General features: G+C 35.4%; 1 protein-coding gene across 43 annotated transcripts in view; it reads left to right on the top strand.

The window, feature by feature from the left end:
* DLG2 (discs large MAGUK scaffold protein 2) overlaps window positions 1–22,812 on the top strand; it is a 1,058,052-nt gene that overhangs the window by 693,081 nt on the left and 342,159 nt on the right. For 40 of the 43 annotated variants that reach the window (XM_083797000.1, XM_083796967.1, XM_083797009.1 and 37 more), the window contains one exon: window positions 16,313–16,437. In XM_083797000.1, coding sequence (XP_083653126.1) covers window positions 16,313–16,437 — 125 coding nt within the window. Of the gene's footprint in view, window positions 1–2,724; window positions 12,231–12,294; window positions 14,222–16,312; window positions 16,438–22,812 lie in introns of those variants that run through there. The other 3 variants (XM_083797001.1, XM_083797004.1, XM_083797003.1) reach the window with 3 other exon arrangements.

The raw sequence follows: 22,812 nt of genomic DNA, 5'->3' as shown, positions 1-22,812 counted from the left end.
TGGATAAACACAGTGCACTTTGAAATTTGGTATTTGTAGCACTTGTTCTCTCTGTGCTGTGGGTTCACTGTCTGTGGATGACTCACACACATACATGCATTCACGGATGAAGCAGAACAAACTTAAGTTTAGATTTGAAATTTTATTGATTTCCTGGCTGTATTTTCTAAATGCTTATAATGAAGCAATCTGTCTTGCTACTATCTGTATGCCATATTATGTATGCATATTACTTTGTTGTAAGATCAATGTTTTTGTTGACTGTCATAATGATTTTTATCTTTGTACTAGAAGTTCGAAAAATTCCTAGTAGTTAGGAATCATCATGGGTAGCCAGGGTGAGAGTGAAAACAGATTAATGGCTTCTTATAATTTAGTAAGTTTTACAAAGAATTTCTTAGTGAAATGCATAGGTGGAGTACTTATATGTTTTCTCAATTTTACCAAAGTGCTCTTTGTTCATTATTGTTAAATCTGAGTAGGAAACAACAATTTTTAAATAACTAAAGGTGACTATTGCAGAAACTGTTGGATCTAAATGAAACAAAGTGCTGTAAGCATCTTGTCTCAACTTGAATATTGAGCACTTTGGAAGAACGGAGTCCAACCGAGAAGAAGTGGTGGGGCCAAACATGCCCAATTCTGACTTTGGTCTTGGCCCCTGTGATGGTAGTGTAGGCTTAAAGATGAGGCATTTGTAAAATTGAGCTTTTTAGAAAGGGTCAAATCAAATATTTTTTACTTAAGTGCTCAAGCATTCATTTTGTCTAGTGTGATATTGATTTACATATAAAATTTTACATATAAAATTATATCTCTAAAATCTAAGCATCATGTTGCAGCTTTCAGCACAGATGTAACGTGTTGCTTGAGGCTAAAGTTAAATCTCATCTAGTGAAGAATTACATGCAGAACTTTAGTTCACTTTCAAAAGCTTCAGAAGTTTCTCCTAGATTATTCTAATTCTCTTGTTATTTTTACATTTGTTGTTTTGACAGCATATTTTGAGTTCTATAGAGAATTCTTTGTAGCCACTCCTTAAATTAATTATAATGTATGTTGCAGAGTATCAGTATTTTTGTAAATGAATTCAGCGTTGAGTAACTTCAATATTTCTGTCACTGAGCTGTAAAACTATCTTTATCAGAATTAATATTTACTTTCCGTATAGCTACAGAATTATCAAACCAATTATTTTTCTAGTTTTATGGTGTTTTGGTTTTTGTTTGTTGTTGTTGTGGTTTGGGTGTTTTGTTTTTGTTTTTTTTCCAGCTTAAAAGAGCTAAATCATTAAATTCACAGACATCTATTATCCCCTTTGTAATGATGCATATAGTTGCTCAGATTCAAAATAAACAAAGGGGACAGGCTGCCCATTGTGTGCTGCTGACCTCTTGTGCTATCCCCATGTTGTTTTTTTTTAATTTGTTTTTTTCTTCCTCTGTATTTCCAGATGCCTCATCATAGGAAAAAAACTTTGCCAGAAATAAAGGATTTTATTTTACTTTATTGAAAAAACTGTGTATCATTTCAGATGTTAGTGCAGTGTGACATTGCTCTGTAGAGGGAGCTGAGGCAAGCACTGAAATGGATAGATACTTGTAGAACAGTCATGCTCTTTCTCTGTTTTTCATATATCCCACCACATCAGATTACTGAGAAAAAAAAGTCTTTTTTTTTTTTATGTCTTTAATGGCAGTTTCATTTGTCTGTTTTAAAGCTGTTCATTAACTTACTGATAGTTCCATTCGGAATCTTAATCTTTCCTAGAGTGCCAGATTTTGCATAAAACAACATTATGCATGCCTTGGATATTTTAGCCAAATCTAATATTACAGTCTATGCCAGTATGTCCTATATGCTTCGTGTGACCAAAGTTCTGGTCAGTGGAGACAATCTTTTGATTCTGTATGTGTATATCAAGTTTGTCGATAACAAACGTCTGTCTGTAATTTACACATGGATCAATTTTATTTTTTTTTCCCTGGATGACTTTGTAGATGATGACAAGCCTTAATAAATGCTAAAACTTAATCCCATGCAATGCTTGCAGTTTTTCTTTGATAGATTTTTGCCTTTCACATACATTTGTTAACAAGGAGATAACATTACAATGATTGTATAATTTGTTTGCTAGCTATAGAATATTAATGAACAATCTTAAACTACAAAACACAGTCACCCCCTTGTTTTTTTAGGGTATTATCATTATTAGCAGTAGATTTATACTTGTATATACTTAGGCAAGCAAAATAACATTGTGATGCACAATGGAGTCTGGATTTTATACAGTATAAGGACAAAGTATGCAGAAGAGGCATATGCATTAATGTATATTTGTCTTCAGATTAAGTTGATGCTTTTCATAATCAGACATGGGAATGGAAAGATATTTGATGCTTAAAATAACCATGTTTGTGCTTTGAATAAGGTTTTAAACAAACCTGAAAATGTAAAGATAAATATTTAACATGCATGAGTACAAACAATGCAAGTTCCTTATGTTAAATCTTTTTTTTGATTATACATACAATTTCTGTAGTGAATTTGCAGATGGAATCTTGGGAAAAGCCAACCAAGTTACCCATATACCACTGACAGCAGGAAGAGAGCTTGATGTGAAATGTTATATCACAAAGTTATCTATTTTTTTCCTGCCTCCACTGCACACTGGTAAAAAATTGATACCTTTCATAAGTTTCCTTGGGGGAAATATGTAAAGTGACAGGGAAAGGATTCATAATCATGATAAAAATACTTATCCAATGTGTGGGAAAATGGGGCTGACATACCTCTTCTGCCCGATGTATAGCAGGAATTTGTCTATGATGAATGCCTAGATTTGATGAGGTGTGTCTTTCTCCTGTTGGACCTGTTCCACTTTGAATATACAATTATATATTCATTAGATCAGAGATGGTGTGCCTGTTGATTAAGGCACTCCTTTGAAATGGAAGCCCTAGTGGTGTCTGTTCCAGAGCAGTATTTTGGTTCAGGTTTGGCAGCTCCGATGAGTTCTTCATCACTGAGCTGCTGGTTATTCTGATCTCATTTTCTCTCTTTCTTGCTTTTTAACACCCTTTCTTACCTCAATTTTCTCTCTCATTTTAGAGCACAAATTGCATGCCAGGACTAAGAAACTATTAAATGAAGGTTGATTGCAACTGATAAATGTATGTGAAACATTTTGACTTGCACCAATTTGCATGTTGATGAATTGCACTGCAGAAGTGTCTCTTTCTATACGGTGTAGATAGAGGGCATGTAGTGTGCCTACCCTAATTGAAGTTGTTCTACTGAACATATTTTGGAAACCAGGTAAAATGGATGCCACCTTTTGTTTTTTTTTTTTTTTCCAAAAACGTACAATCATGCAAAAAAGATGTTTATCTTACCTCATTCTTACAGGTCAATGCACTCTGCTGGTGTTATTCATGAGGATTCTAGGATGTCAGTTGAGTGATGTTCAGTACCCTGCTTCAAAACCCACTACAGTTCAGTAGCTCTGAAGGGGGCAAGAGAAATGCCTCCTCTTTAGGAGGAGGTATGGGAATTAAAAAGCCCTGAAATGACAGTAATTAATGTGAATGCTTATAATAAAAAAAAAAAAAAAAAAGAGAGAGGGAAAGTTTCACTTCTAGAGATGCTTACAAATGCAGAATTAGTAATCTCCTTCTCTCTACTGAAATTGCTTCTTTCTCTGAATTTATCCAGTACCACTGAAAAGTAAAGTTAATTTAGAAGGCTGTAGTATCAGGAGCATACTGTTTATTTTTCAGTGAGTGTTTTATAAGTAAAATTTCAAATTTGCATTTGCATTGCTAAGGTGTACACACAGAAGCTCTTTCCCTTTCTGAAGAGCTAATTCTTCTAGCTTTTCTTTTTGCATTAAATACATTTATTTTGCATTTTACTGTCAGGGGAATGTATGTGGAATCCATTGCAGGAACACAGAAGAAATACCAACAACAGGAATTTCAGGTTAACTTCTTAGAGTGCTACTCCTAAAATGAATCAGCAAAAATAGGCCTCTAGTGACAGGAAAACTACTGCTAATACTAGGTAAACTAGACATAATGTGTTAGGAATTCAGATAAAAGATGGGTTTTAAAAGGATATACTTATAGCGTGGCTGCTTATTTTGAAATACTGATATTTTCTCAGACAGCAATATGAATAGGATGATTTTTCTGAAAATTCCACTTGTCAAACTTGTCATTACTGCCCTTGAATAGGCTTACATGTGTGAGCCACATAGCCTCGACCCAGAGGCATTTCAGGCTGTGATCTTTCCATAGAGAGTCTAATACCAGGTAGAAATGATTAGGGGTTTTGAGACTTGGTTGTCTTTTGCTTTTCTTCTTAAAAAGAATTTTGGCCAAATTCTAGTTCATCTAACTTTCATTTGTATGGTAGGAATCTCAGTCTAGACTCATCTGTTCCTCAGCCTCTCTTCCTACCACCTTCAAAGAGGCAAAAGTGGCATCTGTAAAGCTGGGGAAGAGAGGACTTTCTATTTCCACAGTTTTCCTTTTTAAATAATGTTATTTAGCTTGAATATTGCTATTAACTTATCCTAGTTATTTTTAATATGACTTAATATGATTCATTACCATGACACGAATCTGTAATAGTACATGAGAATTTAGAGTTTCTTTGAATTTCCAACAAAAATAATATCTGATATTACAAGTTATTATAGGAATATTGTACAGAAGAGCAGTCTAGTTCTGTTGCACTGTACTCTGTACATTTATTTATATATATATGCAAAACGTATTCATAACCTAACCAAGCTTCATGAAAGTATTGATACAAGTAAAGGAACAGTGAATCTTACCTCAACCAATTTCTAGAAGAGCGGGAATGTTTTTAACTAGGTTTTACAGACAGACACCTTGTTAAAGACTGCTCTTCACTTCTTCCTTTCAGAGGGACACACGTAAAATTGATGTTTCTAACGTAAAGGGATAGCTACTGTGCATTTCTCATGTGACAAAACTAACTTGCTTACTTTCAAAGAAGTGTGTGAAAGTTACTTAAGGTACAGGACTTTTTTTAGGTACACAGCCATGCAGAATGTTTAACTATCATATAATTTTTAAGATAAAATTCAGAAGGGAGTTTTTAGTGACCAAAATATTCTAAGCTTGAAAGCGGATTTTGAAAAAAATATATAATATTTGTGACACTAGAATTTAATAAAAGCCGAGAATAATTCACGATGGAAGGTATTTGTGGAGGTCATCTAGTCTAAGATCCTGCTCAAAAGCAGACACTTCTGAAGCTATGCTGGACTGCTTAGGGTCATATACGGTCAAGTTTGCTGAGAATAAAAACCAAAATGTTCACTGAAATGAAATGTTACATTAAAATAGGATTAGGACAAAGTTGGGAAAAAATGTAAGGTTTAGATCTATATCTCTGAAAAACAATGACTTGCATTTTATGTTATTTTTTGTTCTTTGTGTTTCTTCTCAGTGAAACTTACAGTTGAGCATCATGGGACCTGAAACAAAAGTCATAAGTGTTACTCAAAATAGGAAAGTATTTCAAAAGCTTGCTTTAATTTGTATTAAAAGCTGTGTCAATGCTAAACTCTGTGTGCATAGCCACTAGAGTAGTGCAGTGATGGCAAGGTAAGTGATGCAACAGCAAGAATATTCAGTCATTTGCCACTAGGATTTGTGCTTGAACTTGAAAGCCTCAAGGGCCTTTTAGTTCATTAATACTTTTGCTTTTTCTTCCAGATTACATGCCCTGAAGTTCATGATTTTGCATAAAGAAGCAAATTAATAGTTTTACTCATTCATTTATTTTGCCTTTGATGCTGGATTGAATAATTGTTAGAGAGAAAAGATTATCAACATTTTGTAAAGGATGTAAACATTCTAGAATTTTAATCTAGATGGTTAACCATATATGTATTTCACTAGAATAAATCTTTGGGCTATAATATGTTAAAAATGCTAAAATAATTAAATTGGAAGGTGAGAACAAATCTATATACTCATTTCATATTTGTGGATATGACAATCAAAAGGAAAAGAACAGTAGCTTAGAGAATAGTTTAGAACTTGGGCTTATTCCAGCAACTTTCATATTCAAGGTATCTCAAATTCCCCAAGTACTTTACAGAGCTATCTTACTAGAGCGATCTGTGCACGTAAATCCATTTAGATACACAACAGTTTTTCAACAAAAAGACTTCAAGCTACAAAGTGGTTTAACCAAGAAAAGTGTTGGGTTTCCACATACTCTCAAGACACCCACTGGGGTTTTCAACTTCTCTTTCTATAGCAGTGAATTATCAGCAGAATGGGATTAGAGGTGTGTCATCCTTTAGAGAGGAACTAAGTTCCTTCACTTCATTTCCTTTTAATTGCTAGCACTATGTGGTGAAACCTAGTTGGTTTCCATAGCTTCACTAAACTCATTTTTTTTGTTTCCTAAGCCCTTGTACAAACGTGACTGCCTACCTCTGTCACAGGCTTACAAGCATTTAAACAACCCTTAATTTCCTCAGTTTTTGCAAGTAATTGCATTGTAAAAACTTCAGTGATGATCATGTCAAAGTTTTCAAAGCTAGTTTTGCTATTCTTCCAATTCTTGTTAGTGTTCTATTCTTACTGCTATTTTTCCTTATGTCTAGTTACTATTATCACTTAGTGAGTGCTTTCCTTTCCTTGATCTGACTTTTTTCACTTTGATTGTGGAGTCCTGGGAGTTCAGAAAGCTCTCAGGTTATGGCTGATGAGAAGTCTAGTGCTAGCCTGGAGTGACACAATAAAACAAAGATTTTTTCAAGTGAACTGAAACCTTTCACTCCCTAGAAGCAGAGTTCCGCTCTTCCAAAGAATGTGCATCCGTGTTTTGACAAAACTTTTCTGATATTTAGTTTTCTCCCCTACTACTTTTCAGCTAGTCATCAGATTGTGTTTTCTGTGACATTTGTTTGCTTTCACTGTATGCATCTAACTAAAAGAGGATGTATGGTGCCTATTTTTCTGTATGAGAGAATAGGCAAGGTCATGATGCCCCCATGATGGTGAGGAAAAACATCCCTACACAGAATATTGAAGTAGGACAAGAAGCATATTGAAAGAAAAAAAAAAAAAAGTAGGCATGCACATTTGTCACAGCTCAGAAGCTGTTAATGTGCACTTAGTAGAGATACAGAAGAGGGGTGGTGACATTCTTCTTTGTCATAGGGGAAATCTTATATAGCAGTATCCATTATTTAAAGCTTTTTCAACTTAGAAGAGGGAGTTCCTGATTCCTTTTATTATTATTATTACTATTTGGTGGGTTTAGTGCCTTTTTTTTTTTCATTTAGTTAAAGGAAAAAATCTTATTTCCTTATGTCCCTTTAAAGGAAGGTCTGAAATTCTTAGGTCTTGAAAACCAAACCTGAAGAGAGTTCATATCTATCTTTTTGCATCAGTATCAGTCTGTATACAAAGATTGACATAGGATGCACTAGCTTTTATTTATTTATTTATTTATTGGTAGTGGCTTCATTTGCTGATTTGCTAGATTTGCTGTTCTACAGAGCTGTACATTTCACACATATTATGAAAAATAAAAATCCTTTGTTTCTTTTTCAAAACTCTTCCTCCTGAAGGCTGTACTTCACCTGGGCTGAGCTGAGAGAACAATATTCCTCTACTGATAACAAGTGAGAGTAAACGAAGGAGGCAGTTGTAGTTGTGTGTATTGTGGTTTTGTAATGAATGTGCCGACCCTGATAAGGGGCTTGAAAACAACAAATGGCACTGTGAGGGATGAAAATCTGTACCATATGGAACGTAATATAACTATGGAGTCTCAAAACTCTGACTCTGGGGAGCATGCCAGCATACGTGGGAGAAGTGAGAATTTCATGAATTATGTTACTCTTGAGTAGATTTGAAAGTACAAAAGAGTTCAACAGTACTCAGATAAATATGCAAATATCCTTGTTCTCTGAATGAGACAGAAAAGTGGCTTTGATGTGTAGGCTTTCAGAACTTGAGTTTTGTATAAAACACATAGTAGAAGAAAAGTACAGTATAGGATGGAATGTGCAAATACTGAAAACTGCTGAAATGATTTAAGTCTTTTTACCTATCAGGTTCCCCAGGTTTGGCAGGATTAGAAAGGTGTATTAGGATGGGAGATAGCTAAACAATCACATACTGAATGGCAAGAAATGGTCTGGTAATTTAGCATGTATAACTCTTTCTTCAGAATATAAAAATAATGTTAGTGTAAATGCTGGGTTGTGAGAAGTCCAGATAAGAATCCTAGAACCTTGAGTAGTAGCGTTGTATATATATTTTCTATCAAAATCCTGTATTAGATGGAAGTATTTTGCATATTACCAAATCACCTGTTCTGGCATGAAACATTAACTTGTTCAGCTGTTGTTTGCATTGTGGCTTTGTGCTGTTGAACTGGGCATTGTTGGCTGATGGGTGAAATACCCCTGCTAAGTATAATCTGCATCCTGATGGCTGAGTGATAGACAAAGTCCTGTATCACTTCACTGTTGGATAAAGGGAAGTTGTATGTTTCAGTTGAGAAGTACTTTGTGGAGAAAAATATAATTGAACAACATCTACAGACATTACAGACATAATAAGCACCCAATGAGACGTAATTAGCATCCACTGATCTTTTCAGCTATCTCCAAAGGTTGCTCTCTTCTTAAGCTTGTTATAGCCAATGGTAGTCACTCCATATAACTATCTTGGGTGCCAAACTAAGTAAATTTATCTGCTGTAGTACAGAGGAAAAGAGAAAGCATGTCAAAGACTATTTCAGAGCAACAGCTAATCCTGGCTTGTATCAATTCATCCCATGACCATCAATTACGATCAGAGTTTTCAATCATTTGTCTCATTTGAAGGGATTGATTAACTTGATTGATTCTTGATTAACACTAGTCCTCACAGTCCTTAAATGTTTGTTTATTTGCCCTGTCTCTTGCTACAAATACACAACAACCACCCCGTTTTGTAAGGCTGGTTTATTCTCAGCTTTCACTTACTCAACACTGCTGAGTAGTACTGAGAGAAACCTAATCCTGTAAAAGAAGGGAGAATGTGGTTTATGCAAGGTGTTAATTCTTTTGTCTCATGGGAGAAGGTGTTTTGTTTTTTTTTATTTCAGTTGAAACTGAAGTACCCTGAGGAAAGAACCCTAAGTGGAACCAAATCTGGCAGCAGTCTTAGCCAGGATTCATGTACTATTATTTTGTAAAATCTGGTTTTGATATTAAAAAGGTACTCTGTGAGAGATGAATTTTGGACACAACAAAAAAAATTCTGAGTATTCCAGCCAAACTGTTTTGAACAGCTGTAGTATTAGTTTCATATTTTACTTTTTGTAAGGCTTCAGAAATGTGACTGCACTTAAATAGAAATGTAAAAATTAAAAATGAGTACAGAGTGATACAGCTTATTAAAATAAATAAAAAGTCAATTTTCAAGTTATTTGTCAGAGTTTCCCACAGTTTTTCCACCACCTGAAATAGTCTCAGGAGTAGTTTGTGAATGAACATTTCCTTGCAGCAACATTTGCTTGTTTAAAAAAGAAAAACAAGAAAATCTTTCTCCTTTTTAACAAAAATAAATAATTCCTTAGCCAACATCACAGTCAGAAAAATGTGCAGTACTTACATAGAGTGAGAAGGTGCCTTGAATGAATTTATGTAGCTACCAAAGCTGAAAAGCTTTAGGATTTTGATGTATCTATGTCAAATTCTGAAATTCTGTCAAATGTGATACTGACTTCAGAGGACAAAATTTAAATTTGTATATTAAAGTGTTTTGAAATTTTTGCATAAACGAGAGAAAAATAGCGTTGGTTGGAAAGGAAAGGGTTTACTAACCCTATAGGCCATTGGTGCTCTTAAAACACTGAAGGCTACTTCTCATTCTTTGTTAAATTCAGCAGACAACTTTTTATGGAGTGTCAAATAACAAAGTTGATATGGTCCTTTAAAGGTGTAATAAATGGAGACAAAAAAAGGCATGTGTTTAGGAATGAGTCAGCTATCGTTTTGTGAGCTTTCTCTTGACTAAACTTGCTCTGATAAAACCTGCCAATTTAGTCAGCAATTCATACTTTAAGCCATCTGTAAAAACTGTGAGAGAGAAGAGTATTCCATATATTTGTCTGTGAACGTCAGAGTAAAAGTAGGAAGCCAGCAGGGAAAAGAAAAAACAAACAAACAAACAAACAAAAAAATCCTGAGAGAAACTTAGAAATACTTATCCTGTCAAGAATAAACAAATTAGGCAGTGTGTTCCTGGTTATGTTTTCTTTAACACATAAAATTCTGCTTCTTATGAACATGTGGTTTGGCAAAAGAAGATTTTCTTTTTAAAGTCTCAGAATTTTATAGGGAAACAGAACAATTATTGCAAGATTACAAATCAGATCGAGTTATTTATTCTGTAATTAGCCATTTTTTGCCCTATCATTTTCATTCAAAACTTCGCAGCACTTTGCATATGTATATTATTATTGGCCTTTCCTTTTTCCTTTTCCTCTCTTCTTCTCTCCTTTCTCCAATCAATAAAACTTCCCCCAAAGAAACAGCAACAAGCGCATGATCACAAAGTTAGCAAGAGTCAAGAGTTTTGATTCTCTTTTACATGGTCCCATGAACAGATTGAATGCTTTTTCCACCACCGTGTGCTCTGACCCCTGTATTTCCTCTGTACTGATAAGCAGCATTTCTGAGGGCCTAGTGGAAGAGTCATCATACATTTCTGTGATGCTGTGTTTGGATATAAATTTGCTGAGAAGCAGGAAAAACTTGTACAGAGGACCTGACATCCTTACTTGGCAGTGCCTCCCCTTTAAACCAGTGCAAAGCTTTGCAGGCTTGTGTCAAGTGTTTTGTTTACATATTTCTATTTGTTTGCTATTTGCCTAGTTCAGCACATTACAGATTTCATAGAATCTGACTTATGTTCCTTAACAGCAAAATGGCTCCTTTAAAACTGTAAGTAATAATAACAATAATAATAATAATAATAACAACACAAACATGACAATCATTTCAGGAATAGAGGCTGTGGGAATATGTCTTGTAGCCTGAAACAGTTCTCAGCCTCTAGAATCTGTTCTGGGAAATGCAGTTCCTCATTCTGTATTGGATGGACTAATGGACTCTGGAATAGGCGTCTTAGTATGCTTTCACTACAGGGTGAGGTTGCAGCAACAGTCAAGTAAATAATGTGCAGTTCATGTCTATTATTTTTCCAACCTAAATGCCAGAGAGCTTCAAAATCATGTCACTTCAGAACATTTTCAGAAGTTCTTTCAGGAGTACTGAAGTAATTAAGTCATTCAGAAAGATTCTCTGTAGCTGGTGTCAAAAACTGAGTTCTACTGTCATCTTACGGATTATAATGAAAAAAATGAAATTAAAATGGAAAACAACCCATATACAATTGTGGTATGCCTATTTAGTATGCTAAAATACAAAACGCGTGGCCCTTATTTAGGGAAGAACTCAGTCTGTCGTTGTGCATATCTGATTTCATTTCTGTGTTTTGGGCATTTATTCTTCTGCGATATTAATAAAGATCAAATGACTTTATATAATTCATAATCAAACTCTGCTCTAATGCAAAGGGGCAGACTGAATAAGAAAAAGAAAAAAAAAAGAGACATATTAAGGAAAAGATCATTTGTAGAAACACAAATATTTCCACAGAAGTCAGTGTGAAGCACTTCTGAGGATTGCTCTGTGACAAAATAAAAATGCTGCAACCTGTAAAGATGCAGCATGGCTGCTCGCAGTGGCTCATGAAAGGAGAAGAACTCAAGATGGAAGGCTAAGTAAGAAGAAGAATGGGTCTCATGGCCTTCTGGCTACCCAAAAACATTACCTGCTGGGGATTCTCATTTTATTTTTGTGTTCTTTATGTTGGCAGTTTAACAAGTCTTGAGGGGAGAGATTCAAACTGGCCAGAACTTGCAAGTTTTGTTTTCTTTCCCTGGCATGTGAATCATCCATCATCTTATTCTGACCCTAAGTGTTGCCTTTCAGCGTTGGCAGAAGGTACAGCACAAGTCATCCACAGTGATACTGTGTTTCTGGCAGAGGTTGTCTGCCCCTCCAGGGCCAGGAGAATTATGGCCAGGTTTCTTCTGATCTCAGGCTGAGCTATAAAGAGCTTGGCTGACCCTCATGGAGGTGGAAAGCCCAGACTGAGAAAGGCACAAAGGAGGTAGGCTTATGCAGTAAACCCTAAGAAGGATTGATTCTCATCCCTTCAGATGAGAACAGGAAAGAGGCCTCTCAGGCTGGGCTGGAGAGAAATTATTTTGATTTTATTTTATTTATTTATTTTGATTTATGTATTTTTTATTTGTTTTATTTATTTATTTTGATTTATTTCTTTATTTATTTATTTTGATTTGATGGTTTGACAGAAGTTTCTGTGTTTGAGAAGTAAAGTTGGGCAGAGAGAGAAACTGAGAAACTGAGGCAATGTAATTCTTTGAGCCAAACTGGATGTGTTGTATGGTGCTACACTTTTTGCCAGGCTGTGCTCATGACTGAGGCCTTGCAATAAGAGGTGGGGAAGGTAGTAAGGAGCTAATCTGAAATTAAAAAATATATATATTTATATATACGTACATCTTTTGCTGAGTAATTTTATGCATGTCTTCCCAGTATAGTCAGAAGCTAATTATATGAGGTTTTTATAGTAGTAGCAATTGAGAACTTGAACAAAGGGATATATTTAGGTCAAGAGAGAATTCAGCTAATATAAATGGAACATAAAATGATTTGGGTCTGGAAACATATATTTAGGCATATGAATAATCATGTTTGAGCTATGTCATTGAAGTTGGTACATCTGTCTGAGACTTGTTCAGAGTTTTTAGTCCCCCAAATATGTTGTGGGATTTTTGGCTAAAACCATTCTATCAAAAAAGCAAGAATATTTAGAATATTTAGGCCTAAAAACCTCTTTTGTCTGTATCAGCTGTTATTTGTTCTTATTAAACCATTTATCAGCACAAACACCAAGGCTCTGAGCTCCTTGTTACTTGTAAGCATCCAATAAAAATAATGCTTCGAATAGGGGGAAGACAGTGAATTAACATGACAGGTATTTATAATCACTCCCAAACATGAGAGTCAGTGTGAGAGAAAGCATGAATATACCACTGTGGAAAATGCTAAGTGGCTAAGTGATGGTTCAGCTGTTGTTTTGGGCTGAATGACTGTACATGTTTTAATTGGTAAACACAAAATGGCTGGGAGACAGAGATACACCTAGAAAAGGCTTGGAAGGTGTGAAGATAATGAACAAATATTTTATTTTTCTGGGGTGGGGACAAAGAAGATGCAAAAAGTAGAGGGTGGGAAGCTAGCCCTTGTAGAATGGTTCAGGAATGGTTGTGCTAATAGACAGTGCTTAATTGATACTTGGGGTTACAGCTCATTAACTGCAATGAGTTTTTATCACAAGAACCATATGCTGATGAACCTGTAAATTAGGAAGACAGGGCAAAGCATGAGGAAAGGGGAGGAACATAAACATCAGTATTGCTGCTCAGAACTGAAATAGAAGAGTTTTAATTATTTGTTATTTTTCAACCCAAGGCTCTTAAGAGGACAGTAACCCAGGAGTGATGGCAGGCATGTTTTTAGCCTTGTTGGCCGTGATCTAAAATGCCCCCATGCAAAGACAGATTTGTCTATGTAGCCATTGAAGACTCTTTAAGAACTACAGTGGGGAGGAAAAACAAAAAAAAAAGTTTAATTGCTCTTAACTTTTGCAACTCACTTTCTGGTGTAGGAAAGCCTTGCAGGGATATACCTAGCTGCTGAGCCAGCTAGTGTGTGACAGCTTGCATATCCTGTTGATCAAGTTAAGGTCTGCAACCTGAATAATTGCTTGTAATTTTCTGGATACAAAAGTGCCAATGAGAAGCACTGCCCTGTTCTTTTAAATGTTATTCCTAAGGGGCAGAATCAGAATAGTCTTGCAGCATAGCAGATTATGGATAAATACTAAGGGCTAGCACTGATTCTCCTGTAGCAGTTTGCTGTTTACAGTCGGTATTGTTGTATTTTCTCCCTCTAAAAAGTTAATGGAAAAGAGTATGGTAGGAGGAAGAGAGTGCAGGGAAAGTGTGAAACCTTTCCAGAAAAATTATTTCCTGGTAAGAATTTTAATGAACTTTATGTGGAGACCTGTAGCAGGTAAGCACATCCCACGTAACAGGCAAGCTTTGAGAGTTTATAAAGCTCTACAGGCACTCTCTTTTCTTATGATACAGTCATTTGTGTTCCCAATTCAACTAAAAATTATATGAATATTTCTCCCTGACATTCTCTTTCCCCATCAAGAGTAAGTTTTGGGGACTTGGAAATCAATCTCTGTTCAGAAGCAGAGATTATTGCATACTTATAAAATCTCTTTGGAGTTTAAGTAAAACCAATAATTTTATTTTAATGGTTTTATTTTTTATTATTTTTTCTTATTTTTTCTTAAAAATAAAATACTGCTTATTCTAATAAACCTTCTAGAAATTTGTCCTTGGTTTTAGCATTGTTTTAAGGTTTTTTGTTCCAATCTTCCTGAAGTGTGTATATGCATACATTTTTTTTTCATTCTCATATGTTGGAAGATTAAATTCATTAACAACTTGGCATATAGAAGAACTTACAGGAAACTATTCTTATCATATTGTTTAGAGTGCAAGTTGGTGTTGAGTGCACTGTATGATTAAGTTGAGTGCACAGAAAATAACCTGAATCTGAGATGATCCCGATGATGAAAGAGAGATTAAGTCATAGGTTTATAATGCTGGCCTGGAGATACTTATTAACACTAGAGAAAATATAGAGAAAGTGTTATATGTACACACAATGTTATGTTTTTCATATTATAGCTACCTGACCATCATTAAGATACGTGTAATTCTAAATCTTTCTCCTTGGATTATAAATTAGTTCAGTACTGAAAATTTATTCACAATTACATGCTGATAGCAGAGCTGCAGATTCTGTGGACATCTCCTGAGTAATGAGAACTGCATCATTTGCGAATGTAGAATACTGATAACAGAACTGAGAATTTGACACACTGCACACAGGCAACATGCAGATTTTCATACACAAAGTACACATGCCTGACCTAGTAACTGAACTACAGTTTAAAAACAAATATATATATATATTTAAAACAAAACGACAACAGCAAAAGAGGTGCTATTTGCTGTTTTTAGTAGCAATTCTTATCACTAGGACTGAATGAGATATCTGTCCACAAGCAGCAGTGATGAAAAGCAATTACCAGTAATCTGAGATGCTGCATGAAATTACAGTGAAGAAAAAAAAAAAAAAGATACTTTCAGTGCCCTGAATGTATTTTATCCACAGCACCACAACACTGGACATATTTTGCAATAGCAATAGTTCTGTACAACTATGATAAGCCTAAATACCTAATTGTAAAAATACTTTGGGACGATGGAGACTCCATCCAGTATTGTATTGCATCGAATGTATTATTGTATTTCAAAAGAATGTCTCTGATTAATATTTATTTATATAGAAAAAGTGTAGTAACTTAAATGTATTTCCAAAAATGGGTTAGAATTGCTGGTTAGAATTGTACGTGAGAAATAATGGCTGCATTTGTGTGTATGTATGTGCATGCATACTAACTTATTTCTCATGATATCGTCATAAATAGCAGTAGCAGTAAATAGGATTATTGAATAGATCTTTATAATGAATATTTCAAACATTTCCTCGTAGCAAATCAGTAGGATGAAAGACATACTGTGGGTTGTTTTTTTTAATAAATAAATGCACATGAATCTGAACAACGATCTCTTTTCAACAGAAAATGATGTACTAAAATATTTCAGAGCTAAATGTTACTCACTGTTTCCATTTATAAATGAAGGGCTTTTTAAACATCTTTTTAAAGCTCTGAAGTGTTTTTAGCCTCTAGCTCTCATTGACTTGGATAAATTCATATTGGAGTTCAGATGCTAATTTATGTGACTGCTTTTGAAAACAAATTTAGGTCAAATCCTGTTTCTGCAGAAGCATCCATTAACTCTGCCATTAACTCTGGGAGTTCTTTGTGTTTGCAGCTTCTGTTCTTTAACTGACAATTATTTTTCTTTTTTTTTCTGGCTGAGTCACCCACCTGAAAGTATGGTGTTGCCAAATAAAATGCTCTCTTTAAGAAGCAAGGATACTTTGCTTGTGCACTGCAGGTAAGTTCTGTAGAAATCCAGCATCTGGTGATGCATTTTCTTTTCTTTACTTTTTCAGGGGAATTCTGGCCTGGGGTTCAGTATTGCTGGAGGAACAGATAACCCACACATTGGGGATGATCCTGGGATATTCATAACTAAGATTATACCAGGAGGAGCTGCAGCAGAGGATGGAAGACTCAGGTAAAAACTGTCTAGAGATGTTTGGAAACAAAATGCTACATTATTATAAACTGTCCTCTAAGAGTCCAGTGTGAACTGGGTCTTTCATGTGGTCAGGGGGAGTAAATGACATGACTAGAGTCTCCTTTCTGCTAATGTAGGAAAACTGCTTTAAGTAGCTTAAATACTAATAAAGTTAGTTAAGGGATAAGGTTAGTTAAGCCCTGTATAAAGGGGCATTTGCTGGTTCCACCTCCATCTTTGTACCAGTCATTTCATTTAGTACAAGAGGAGAGATGGGGACAGGAGGAGGAAAAAGTCATTATCAAAAAGAAAGTCTTCTCTGCTTGATCACTATATGTTCATGACTGAAGAGCTACGCTTTCATGTTATATATTAAGGCTATCAACACTTCCCAAACTGCAGAGCCATTCCTAAGTAGCCGTAGCTATTTGTAGATGCTCCCTGTTGTTTGACTGCAGCAGTGAGGTATGCTTATCTGCATTTCCAAACTTTTTTTTTCTTTTTGTCTCTGTCAGGATGCAATGGCTCTGTTCTGTATTTTGAGTCACCTCCAGAGTATTCTTTTGCTGTAGCTCCTGAGGTAAACACATAGATCACTTGAAAATTGTGGTACCCAGATACATTGTAGTGCGTGTCTTAAACAAGATGTACCACAAAAGTACTTGTGCTTCTCTTTCCTTACAGACTTAACTCAGAAAGGTTTCTGTCTGTCACAGAGACTGGCAATCATATGTCAGTTGAGAAGCCTGCTGATGCTGCAAAAAGGCAATTTAGCTGGAAAGACTTTGGATAAAATTCTGAAGTTTTCGGGATCTCAGCACTGGAACCTGACCTCTAGGAGTCTTTGCCAAAAAACAGATGGCCTAAAATCCATGAAATGTGACCAGATGGTAACAGAAACATTTTTGGAAAGCCTTGTCCTTTAATTCAAAAATAAAAGTATGAGGAATTGGTCAGTTTTTAGAGGAAGCTTTGAATATTTCATATGTTAGGTTAGTAATTCCTTTTAGGAAAATAATGTTACTTTTGCTGTTACAGTGATAAGGAGTCAGGGTGGTTGGCAGTGCCTGAAGAGTGTATGATATAAATAAGATTGCAGACAAAGAGAGGAGAAATAATCTCATGTAACTTTATGACTAAGGTGCAGCAATCTACATCTAAACTAATCATTTTAGAGTCCCCTAACAGTCAGTGAAGAAAAACCTAGGCATTTCTATTTTGTCATACATCACATGCTAAAGTCAACGTCTACGATAGAAGAATCACATCTTAAAAGAGCATTCAAGTAGCTCAGCTACAGTGATCTATACTGTAAGGGTCTGCTTTGGGCCAGATGGGCTTCATGCAAAACAGGCTCAGGAAGCACATGTTTGGAAATCACGCTATCAAATATGACATGACAAACAACATAGGGGGTCTTAAACTTTACCACAAATAAGAAAGAATTCCTTTCAAAAAATAATAATATCTTTTTAGTAGAGTTTTTATTACTTTTGGAAGCTGTTCTGGTTTAAGCTATTAAGAAGACACATGTCATTGTTGGTTTTTTTTGTCTTACTATCTTTATATGAAATCAAGTATTTTGTAATTCATTGCTTTACTAATTAACTAGTGTAAATTGAACTCATGGTTATTTGGTAATTACTGTGTTGTAAGTCTTAAGAAGACCTTCTAAATCCACAAAAGATATTGTACTAATGCAATTCATTAATCCATACTAAGATTAGACCTGGAAAGCTTTGTGTTTTGTAATAAAAGTTTATCTTATTACTAAGACTATTATTATAGTCTTAGAGTACAGTATTTGTTAGCATTTTGAAGTGAAATGTTATAATTCAAATTTAACCACAGTAGTAAAAATATTTGATAAACATATATTCGGCTTGGTATTTTTGCTCTTCTCTTTTGTAAACAGAACTCATTTACACCAAATTCTTCTCTCGTTAGTACAGAATATCCGAATGCAATTAGATCAAATTCAATCAGCAGAACTTTTTAACTTCAAGTAAAACTGTAGGCATATTAAAAATATGTCTCTAAAAACTACCATTAGGAAAATGGATTGACTTAATCCTGTGGGTTTTACACTCAATAAAATCTTAATTTTTTAGCTGAATATCACACAGTATCAATTCCAGATAGAGTATCTGGGATACAGAGTACCTGGAATTTCTTCCCAGTAACTCTGTATTGTACTCAGAACTCAAAAGGCGTTTTTTTCCTGCCTCAGTTTCCCAAAGGCTCTTCAAAATTTGTGTAGTACACGTGAATTTGTACTTGGCTTTCCCAATCTTACACTCAAACACAAGCTGAACAGACACACTGTTATAGAACTTTTTTTTTTTTTTCAATATTTTACAGTGTAAGGGCAGAAGTCATTCAAAAGACCTCACCATGATTTCCAAGAAAAGTTTCTGTCTGGAATGCAAGAGAGCTACTTGCATATAAACTCCATGTTTAAAAGGTTTGGGATGGCGAGATTTTATTTTATTTCACAATGTTTTTCCTAGGGGAAGATTCCTCCTTTCCTTGTTTTATCTGCTAAGTGAGTTTCACTTCGCTACAATGCTAGCAAGGAAACAATCCTGTCATGTCTTAGGAACACCTGAAAATGTATGTATCAGTGATCTTTACCAATATGCCACTGAAGAGAAGAGCTATCCTGGGGCAGCTTCTGCTGACTTACATAACAAATAATTTTACTTAATGGCAAGTTTATCAGCTAAGGCCACTCAGTAGGAACAGCAGCTCAATGACATGCAGTAACATCCATCGAGAAAGGCGATAATCCACGTACCTAGCAGAAGTCCTATTTGAATCCCTGAGAAAGGGGGATTGGTGTTTATTTACAGAAAATATATATATATACTTTCGGTGTCCACTTTTGCCTCGGACTCTGCCTGCAATTACTGTATATTATATAGTATTGTGGACTGTTTGGACTGGCTTCTAAATCTACTGCCTTTTCTTAAATCATAAAAGCCTGTAAAATCACTTTTACTGCATCTTATATAAAGTCCCTTTTATGTAATTGTGCTCAGTGAAGTTCCTCAAATAGAGAGATTCTGAAAGCGACCTTCAAGAAATGGACTTAATGCTGCAGACCCTGGCAAATCTTTTACATGTATGTATGGACTGACAAGCAGAAGAGTAGATAGTAGCTTCATCAAAGTCCAACAAAAGCAAACACAACCTCCTGAAGCTGGGAAGGAGTAACAGTCGTGGTAGAGGGTGGGGGCTTGGCATTGTGGAAAACAGCTTTGCAGGGAAGACCTGGGGGTCCTGGTGGGCAGTTTATATTTATAACTGTGACAATGAGGGAGGGAAGGAAGATGACAGAGCCTTACTCTTCTGCATAGAGCCCAGGTCAAGAAGCAATGGACACAAAATGAAAATAATAAATAGATTAATTAAAACGTGAAATTCCGTCTGAGCACAAGACAGTACTTTTTTTTTTTTTTTTACTGTGACAGTGGTCAAGCAGTGGGACAAATTGCCCGGAGAAATTATGGAGTCTGCATCCTTGGAGGTATTCAAACCCTGACCAGTCATGTTTCTGGACAACCTGCTCAAGCTAACCCTGCTTCAGCAGGAAGGGCTGGATGAAATGATCTCAAGAGGTGCTTTCCAAACTAAATGGTACTGTGATTCTCTAATTTGCACCTGAGTCATCAGTGTGCTGTGGTAGTGATGAAGGCCAGCATGGAGGACAGTTGAGAGGAAGCACTAGAGGCAACAGTCAAATGTTGCAACAAGGGAAATGCAAGATGGGTGTGAGATGGTGGTGGTGGGAGTTTTTTTCTTTAATGAGGGTAGTTTAGTGAGGCATTGTAAGTGGTGGTTCAGCAAGGTTGTGGGATCTCTGTCTTTAGATGGTTCCAAAGTTTGTCTGGACAAAACCCTGAGCAATGGGATTTAACTTTTCAATTCAAAGGTTGAACTAGATGTCCTCCAGAGGTCTTTTCCAGCCTGAATTACTCTCTGATTCTGTAGATTGTATTTATATATAAAACCTGATTGTGAGAGTGGAACAAAGGTAAATAAATTTCTACTTTTCTGTTGTTTTTTGTTTATGGTGTTTGTTTGTTTTTGTTGCTGTTGTTTTGGTTTTGTTTAGTTTTGGGGAGCACTACTTTTATTGACAGTAGGTACAATGCATAGTGTGGGTTTGTATCTCTTCATGGCCCATATATCTTTACAGCAATATTTAACAGTAAAAGTTATCAGCCACTTTAGGCTACATTCATTTTAATAAAACATTACTAGATTTGTAAGATTTCTTGAACTTTCAAATATTAATACATACTATTTTTCATACTATCCTCTCTGAAATACGCTGACTTCTACAGCTAGTAAAACAGACAATGCACTGCACAATTCAGACTGTAGAGAACATTTTAGGTAAGTACACTGGCACAGACCCCTAATCTTCCAAAATACAAAGTTGTGGAATCTTCTGTGATGTCCATATATTGCAGAGGAAACTTCCTTCTTTTCTGGTTTCTTTTGGTAAATAACTTCACGGAATACAAAATAATTACTTTTGGATTTGATTACTTTAGGTAAATGTGAATATAATAGTCTTGGGAATAACTGAAAATTAGTTTTTGCTGAATGCTGCATACCATGGTTATTTGAAGCTTTGATTTTCAAGTCAGTGACAGACAAAATCTAAAAGCTCCAGGAGTAGCAAACATTCCCACTGTCGAAGTTGAAGGAGAATTTCTCTCAGCAGTTTGATTTTTTAAAACTTCTGATGCATAAAAGCTGCTTCTTCTGTCTCTTACAAAAGTCAGTCTTCCATGGGCAAGCATCTACATTTTAATAAAGAAGGTCTGAATTTAGACTTTTCCTATCTGAAAGAAAGAGAATTGCATCAGTTTATGTCTCAGTGCCTTTTTTTTTTAGTTTTATTTGACTATGTGTTGGGGAAAAAATATAGTAGTTGACTCAATTGCCTAGATAAAACAATGAACTTCAATATATCATCTCAGCAATTCCTTCTATTGACAGTTATTGATCATAAGTGATATTCTGGATTCTAAAATGCAGCATACATTTAAAAAATTCACCATACTCTGTGAAAACATGAGTGATCAGTTAACGGAACTAGAAGCAGTGTGCTGGTAAAACTTGATTAAAATAAGAGCTAGTAAAAGAATGATGAAAAGCTGTCAATTATGGACAAGTATAAAGAGCAAAGACACCCCAAATATATTTTTTTTCCAGTAGTCATAAACTGAAACAATTTTAAGTAAAATAAATAAATAAAATAAAATCTATTTATAGTTTATCACAGTCTTTTTCTGGTCTTATGGTGGAGTTATTTTTCTCAGAAGTCTGTCTGCAGGAATGAATAGATATGAATTCTTGACCCATTGCTTCCAGATTCAGAAAAAGCACTTTTCCATTTTGTGAAGGAAATTTGGAAATATGAATTTTAAAAGGTCTTGGAATGTAGAAAACAAAAAAATCTGGGATACAGCCTGGGTTGAAATCTTATATTTTGTACCAATCTTGTGGCCTAGGGAATCTTATGGAACCTGTGGTTCAAAGATCACATTGTTACTGCTAATGTGATTGAATATGAAAGAGTTTATTTGCAGGACTGTGAGATTGATATGGACAGCCTTGGGCTTGCATTTCAAGGGATACTGTTGTACCAAAGGTTATTTTGGTATTTGAGCCTGAGATGTACTCAATAGGAAAGAGGGCTGATGAGAGGAATGAGTCAAAGGAAGAAAGTGGTTGTCCCCGCAGGCATCCTGCCCTGGTAAGCTGCCTGGACCTGTAGCTATTTCATTCATTCTTTCTTCTAGGAAACTGGTTTCAAGTCTCTTCCCATTTGTGAACACTTCTTTTTTTTCTTTTTTTTTTTTTTTTTTTTTTTCCCTTAAGGTTGTGAGCATTTGTAAGAAATTAAACACATTTAGAAAAGCACACCTACTGCCAGTTACCTTTGGCAGACTGATCAGGAACAGCACATGTACCCTCAGCCATCTGAATCCTGTAGGTTAAAAACTACTAAGGGTGTGCTGTGTTTGTCTTTCCTTTGCAAATGTGTCTTTCCTGATACTACTCTAATTACTGATTGTCAGCGGGTTTAGGATTATTTAACTGCAGAATTTTTAAGGCATGCTGCCTTGTTCTACCATCATCATAACAGTCAGCCCCAGTGGATATTTTTCCCTAGCTTTCAAGGTGATCTGGTGTGGGCAAATAATGTAGCACACATGCTAATTGTTGGAGACAAGAGCCTAAATAACTTACTCTTAGTTATCCAGTAAATCAGGCAGAAAGCTTGGAATAGAATAGTGATTCCTTCTCTTCTATTTCTGTGCCTTAAGGCTTCAGTTAAATGTCTACCAGCAA

Source organism: Anser anser (genome assembly GCF_964211835.1).
Source record: "Anser anser genome assembly, chromosome: 1".
NCBI lineage: Eukaryota > Metazoa > Chordata > Aves > Anseriformes > Anatidae > Anser > Anser anser.
Note: the sequence above shows the minus strand (reverse complement) of the source record. Positions and strands in the feature narration are given on the sequence as shown.